Source organism: Malus domestica, chromosome 11 (assembly GCF_042453785.1).
Source record: "Malus domestica chromosome 11, GDT2T_hap1".
Taxonomy (NCBI): Eukaryota; Viridiplantae; Streptophyta; class Magnoliopsida; order Rosales; family Rosaceae; genus Malus; species Malus domestica.
Window position 1 is genome coordinate 3,406,191 of NC_091671.1, and position 6,873 is coordinate 3,413,063.

The 6,873-nt window shown below is 36.7% G+C and overlaps 1 protein-coding gene across 1 annotated transcript; it reads right to left on the reverse strand.

Annotated features, from left to right (window-relative positions):
- Positions 1 to 888: 888 nt before the first annotated feature.
- On the reverse strand, positions 889 to 5,805 carry LOC103447214 (protein DNA-DAMAGE INDUCIBLE 1). Its single transcript, XM_008386395.4, has 16 exons — positions 5,522 to 5,805; positions 5,364 to 5,396; positions 4,958 to 5,085; positions 4,768 to 4,876; positions 4,408 to 4,524; positions 4,056 to 4,121; positions 3,798 to 3,860; positions 3,674 to 3,718; positions 3,370 to 3,431; positions 2,677 to 2,770; positions 2,496 to 2,588; positions 2,323 to 2,392; positions 2,156 to 2,226; positions 1,693 to 1,750; positions 1,385 to 1,410; positions 889 to 1,198 (listed from the first exon to the last, which is right to left on the reverse strand). Exons 1-16 carry the CDS (start codon positions 5,585 to 5,587, stop codon positions 1,070 to 1,072), a joined length of 1,230 nt encoding a protein of 409 aa, XP_008384617.2. The 5' UTR covers positions 5,588 to 5,805; the 3' UTR covers positions 889 to 1,069.
- Positions 5,806 to 6,873: the final 1,068 nt, after the last annotated feature.

Sequence of the window (6,873 nt, forward strand, 5' to 3'; positions counted from 1 at the left end):
CCTTAAATTGTAACAGTGATTCAACGCCATATTATGGGATACGTCCATACAGACAAACTCGTATAGAAAAATGTAGCATTATCATTTCACTCCAAATGCAACACGCAAGGGCACCTTGAGCCATTGCTTTCATCAAATGGTCACTGAATTTGAAACCACCCTTGCTCTAGCACATGTAGTATCTAAGGTATCGTTTGGTCTGCAGACAAGACGAGACGGAACGAAGAGGGAGCAAAGATGCTCTCGGATGAAAATAAGGAGGAAAAAGAAGAAGACGGAGAGGTTATAATTTTATGTTCTACGAATGTAGAATAAGTCATTCCATGGGATGAGGCGAAACGAAAATTCATCCAAAATTCGTTCCATGAAACAGCGCGTTCCACCCGTTTTAGGCACCTCAAACGTGAGACGGAACGCCTTGTCCTACTCCGTTCCGTCCCGTCCCACATACCAAACGGTACCTAAGGGTGCGTTTGGTACGCAGACGGGACGGGACGGAACGGGACGAAACGGGACGGGACGAGACGGAACGAATGTGTAATTTTTGAAAAAGACATGGGGTATATTTGTCTTAAAATGGTAAAACATTGTGTTCCACAGACGTGGAACAAACCCGTTCCAGGGGGGGAGGTGGAACGCAAAAATACCCAAAATCTGTCCCGTGGAACAGCCCGTTCCACCCATTTTTGGCGCACCAAACACGGGACGGAACGCCTCATCCCGTTCCGTCCCGTCCCGTCCCACGTACCAAACGCACCCTAACAGCAACTACAAGAGAAACATCATCAAGGAACTTTCGAAACTCAATCCGAAAAGGTCAATCTAGCAGGGGCTAAAGAACAGATTCAAAGTAAAACGTAATACTCAAAGAAAATCACGGCCAAAGGATTGGAGTTTGGAACAGCAAACAGTTTTCGTATAAATTGCAACCCTCGTTCGCGGGTCTCGATCAAAAAGACTAGATCAAAGGGTAACAAATACATAATATTCGAACTTGAACCCTTGTAATTGAGTTCTCAAACTAAGCGTATTCCAACAATGAAATGAATTTTTAAGGTATTGAGTTTACTCAGCCTCCGAAAAGGTACCCGGCTGCTTGTTCTTCGTTACCGTCAAAAAATTTAAGAGCTTGTATTACCGCATCTCTCCCAAACCCTAGCTCAACAAGCTTTGCAACTTTAGCTTCAAAATCAGATCCCTGCAACCAGCATTGTCAGATATAAAAATTTCATTCGATGATCCAACTTATCTGTATGGCGAACCCCGAAGGAGTGAAAACCGTAGTTGATATCTTAGAACTGAGATTAAGCAAACGTAAACACTACAGCGTAATTAAATTTCTCAATAGAAATTAGAAAATAGTGTGTTTGCTAAAACAAATTACCTGAGTCGGGTTAGAACGAGCACTCCCTGTGTCAAGTTTAAAAGGAAAAGGAAACGACCATCAGTTATATGCGGGAAAAATTCATGCATGAACTGCTCTCACAATTTGCAAGTAACAAATTCAACCAAGAAGAGCAAACAAACTAAATTTCACACCTTGACACAAATCACCATCAAGGCATCCCATAAACTCTATAATTCTCATTTAACCGATTCAACCAAACAAGAGCAAACAAACTAAATTGCACCTCCCGACACAAATCATAACCAAAGCATCCATTAACGACTATGAGCAATATCCAAACTAACCAGAAGATTGCCCTCCAGATGGCACAGTTTTGCTCGTATCTGCTGTTCCCGGTGTAACCTGAAGAATACCATATTAAAGCAAAATGAGCAATAATCCTAATGAATGCTATGATCCAAAAAACCATGTAACCTAAAGAAATAAAAGTCGAAGGTCAACTACCTTACTATATTTGAAACTTTTATAAGACAACATTATCCTAATGAATGCTATGATCCAAAAAACCATGTAATATCCATAGATTCTACACTTAACAATAAAATTAGGAGGGGATGGGAAGATATGGAAAAAACCTAAAAAAATGGAGCAAATACAAAGCCTCATACAAGATGATCCAATTGTTTGCAAGGACAACACCAGAATTTTTATCCTAATTTTTTTTATTATTAGACAATACATTTCAGAATCAGAAACTGCAAAAAGATTCCTTGACTTCAGGAAAAGTATAAATTCGAGTAGACTTACAGGAGCTCCTGAGCTGGATGCTTCCTTGGCAAACCTTTCTTCATCGAGAAAACGAGATGGGATGTCTTTTTCTAAAACAAATACATAGATTTAGATTTTTCTTTAACAAGGGACCATAAATATTCCAGAATATTTAAATATCCATACATAGAGATCATGGGACCAACCTTGCAAAAATGGTACAGAAACTTCTCCACCGCCAACTCTCAAAACATTTTCATTCAAATCTATAATGCACTGATGACATCTTTAATGTTAGAAGACTAACAAATGGGGCTCCTCCATTAATTAAAACCATTGAGAAAGACAGCTTGCACAAAATTTGGAGCATGGATTCTACCTGATGCTTACGGAGCATATCCAACCCAAAGAGAAACTCCATATTTGGAGCATCGAGAACCATGAATGAACAAGGGTAAAATATACTTCCAATCTACAGAAACAATGTTAAAAAGCCTGTCACTCAAGTAAGAATTTCAGACAGTATAATATGATATGGATTGCTTATTACAGGCAGCTACCTTGATAGGAGCTACATGTATTCGACCCAATATCTCGGATTGACCAACTCCATGAGCAATGCCCTTATAACGTTGATCTAAAAGCCTCAACAATCTAGAGAGTTCAATGCCCAAAACAACACATCGTTAGGTTTTTGCTCCTGTAACTCTCATGTTATTCATAAAAATATGGAAGAAAAAATAAACAGAATTTGTAATTAAAAAACCAGCAGTAAAGCATTCAAAAATTGCCTTCCTTTTTACAAAACTTATCAGTAGGGTTGGTCACCAAAGCAAAATTTATGTGGCTAAAGTTGCCAAATCAACATCAGTATTCATAAAAATATGAAGGAAAAAAAATCAACAGAAATTCAAATAAAGAAAACAGCAATAAAGCATTCAAAAGTCTCCTTTTTCACATGAACTTATCTAAGGTTTGGTCGCAAAATTATTCTAAGTGGCTAAAGTGGTATGATATAAGTAGCTAGTGAAAACAACCGACTGCGATTGTTATCGGACACCATACAGTTCCTACTGTTCTACATGATCCAAATCTACATCGGCATTCATCTCAAAATCATGCATGCATATTTATTGTGTATGGGCCACTGAATGTCCACCATGAAACACATATTAAATGAGTCGTTTGTGTAAATATACTTTCACAACCAGTAAAGAGAAAATTACTATTTAATAGTTAAAAATATCTCATACCCACAACGCTCGGCACAACTTTTAGATATAATAGTTGACTGCGCTCCACTATCAACAAATGCCTGGATACAAGTGGAAATAGACAAAGTATGTAACTTTTGCAGTCACTTAAAGTACAGACAATCAATAAAGAAAGACAACTGATAATACTACTCGTGATGGGTAGCGTTTATTGAGTTGTACAGGAAACATAAAGGGCAGTAAAAGGCAACACAGATGACACAAAAATATTCCAGCAGTCTCATATCACATTGAACTGAAGAGAAAGAAAAGTAACAGTCCTAAGCTATATGGGAATAATTACCTTCAACGGGATACCATTCACTTCCATGTCAACATACAACATAACCTGGAAAAACATAGAACATCAAACAAAATACCAACTTAAAATGATAACACTGGTAGCAACAGCTGATAATCATACATACCACTCTTGCGAAAGCTTCAGGGTTATGCTCCAAAGCAGCAGCCCAATTTTCATCAATTCCTTTCTGCAAAGGAATTAGCAATATTAAACAAAATATATACTGTGAGCAATTAAGATTTGATTTTAAGGGTATGTTACCACTGCAAATGTTTTAGGAAAGAATAACTACAACTCCAGGTTATTAAAGAAACTATGGAGTTGGATTATCGCTTGTGAACCACACTCCCTTGACAAAGACAATAATCACAATACCACTAACCTGGCGAATAGCAGCTTCAATCTTCTTCTGGGCTTCAACATCAAAAGGATCTGCATAAAGAAGAGCCTGCTCACAAGATTCAGGTAAACAAAAGCTCCATGAGTTACAGGGATTAAATTCATGCCAAAATCAATATTCAAGAGGTAGGACAGGATAAACAGGTATACTCACAGATACAGACATTGCAATATCTTTTACAGTTAGTTAACGTAACTGTATTTCTCGGAAACTTCATAAACTACCATATGGCTATATGTGTTTTATTAATCGGAGAGTATGGAGACAGATTACAGTGAAGGCCATATTAAGTAGCAACTATCCTACAATGACTACGGAAGAAAATGTAACTTACAAGCTCCTCATCTTGTTTCTGTTTTAGTTCAGATTTTTGGCGATGACGCTCTCTTAAAAGTTCCTGCAGTCTATTGAGATCATTTCCAAGAATAACTTGTGCCAAGTCTGGGTCACTCTGTAAGTTACAAACACAAGAAAAGACTATAAGAAACTCACGGGAAGTAGAAAATCACGAACTAAGGACAGTGAATTACATTTTGAAAGACTGCAACAAACAGTTTATATCAGAATAGCAATGCAAAATTTAAAAAGGAAGATTTCATTCAACTTATTGCTGTTTCTTTTCAAACACTATGTAGCAAGTATCGGCAAACGCCAACCAAAACCAGAATAAGAAGTAAAAGAACACCATTGCTACCTGAAACAACTGTGCTATCAAATTAGAATCATTCCTAATGTGCTGCTGGAAAGCTTCTGGATTTACCGCAGACCCATCCGGATTGAAGCTCAAAGCATTGGTGGGTGCACTGAAATATACTCACAGGCCCATTAAACACACGAACATCATACAGTGAATTGCACATAAAGTACAACATTATCAAGTATACCTCGAAGCGGTAGTGGATACCATCATTATCAAGTCTTCATCTCTGACACCAAGAGCACTCAGCTTCTCAGAATTCCTCATCTCCCTCCCATTATATAGCAGCTGCTGCTGATGAAGCAGCACCCGCGTCTGCTCATGCGCATTAAAAAACATATCAAGCATGCGTTACACATTACTCTATTAACTAATCTGCTAACTGAATTTAAAATTAGCTTCCAAACCAAAAATAAAGTTCCGAACTTTTAATTCTGCAATCATATTCCAGTGATGAACTCTAAATCCCAATCACAGAAAGACCTAAACTTTACTTCAATATGATATTGTTTTCCCCAAAAACAGCATAATCCCACAAAAATAAAGTAAAAATAAATAAATCATCAATAATTAAATTAAATTAAATTTCTCACCTCCACCTCCAGCAGAGCTTTCACATTCTCAACCTATCACACAAAAAATCAAATCAAATATAAAAAAAAAAAAAAAAAAAACTTGAGCTTCCAAATTAATTGAAAGAACTATCAAATCAATTGGGGGTTTCTGCTGAAGTGAAAAATTAGGGTCTTACAGTCTCGTGAGGATCGACGTCTAACGAGAGGATCTGTTCGTCCGCAGTCATCACTGTGATCTTCATCTTCTTCAATCTGTCGCTGCGATTGGATCTCCGAAGTCGATTGGTGATGATTTTGTGAGATTGTATTGTGGATAGTATCGAATCGGAGCTTCGGGTTTTTGGATATAATAGAGGATCTGTTTGATTAGTTTGGACTTCCAGTCCCACTTGGAGAAGACGGAGAGAAGGATCCTCTGTGATACGAATTAGTTGCACTCGTCTAGTTTCCTTCCTCTAAAAGAAAGTTATATTCTTTTCCTAGTATTTGTTTAAGAAAATAAATTGATGTAATTTTTATTTTTTGATGGAATCAGCGGATAGCTTCGACATGGCAACCATTTTTTCAAGGGCCAAAAAATTCAAAAAGGCATTTATATCTTCCTTTGGTCATAATCGTGTGATTATGCTTATTATTTTAAATTTATTAACTTTTGATCCAACTAAGCGATTTTTCTACTTTATAATGATGACTCCACCTATTTTTAAGAGTGTGTATTTACAACTTCTCCTAAATACCCTTTATAGCCTTTTGAGTGCTTTTGTACCGTTATTTGATGTGCACATTTGATTTTAGGCTCATTTTGCAAAGTTATGCATTTTAATATTATATTATATTACCACTTAATATTACGATATTGTTCTTCACTTAAGAGAAAAATATTAGGTTTGATTTTCACTAGAGACGGATTTGAACTATATTATTATTAGTTCATTGTGAGGTTTAGCTCACTCCCTCACTCATTTAGTATAGATACAATCGTTAGATAAAAAAATTGTATATTGTTTTCTTTGTTATGGTGCTTTTGAACATTTTGTAGCAGGTAATTAATAAGAAGTAGGATGATAACATGGGATGGCAACAATTCGTATGATCGAAAGAATCACATGTACGTGTGAATGTTGGTTATTTCTAGCATCATTAGGTTTATCGACATTATAAATTTACAAACCACCAGGGTAGGTTTATCAAATTACAAACCTAATTAAAAGATTTCTATGCTTCATCATAGGTTCATTAACCCAACCGTCTCTCTCTTTCACATCCCCTTTCTCTCGTTATCTCTTTCTGGATCGTTCATTCACCTTCTTTCCTCCTGAGTTTTTTGTTTTTCTTTTTCACGTATGAAAAGGGGAAAGGGACGTGTTTCACATTTTTCACCGGCGTCGGAAATTTTCATATGAAAAGGGTTCACGTGTTCAAGAAGAAGGGATTCCAATTTTCAAAACCACACAATCTCAATTTTTTGGTGCTTTCTAACCAACTAGGTTTGGATGAAATTTGATGTGTAAAATTATTAGGGTTTTAT

Excerpts from the sequence above, each read along its gene's own strand:
- LOC103447214 (XM_008386395.4), bottom strand. The coding sequence starts at position 5,587 with ATGAAGATCACAGTGATGACTGCGGACGAACAGATCCTCTCGTTAGAC. Across the intron at positions 3,719-3,797 it reads CTGAAGCTTTCGCAAGAGTG|GTTATGTTGTATGTTGACAT; the intron begins GTATGTATGATT and ends ATGTTTTTCCAG. Across the intron at positions 2,227-2,322 it reads TTCTGTACCATTTTTGCAAG|AAAAAGACATCCCATCTCGT; the intron begins GTTGGTCCCATG and ends TATTTGTTTTAG.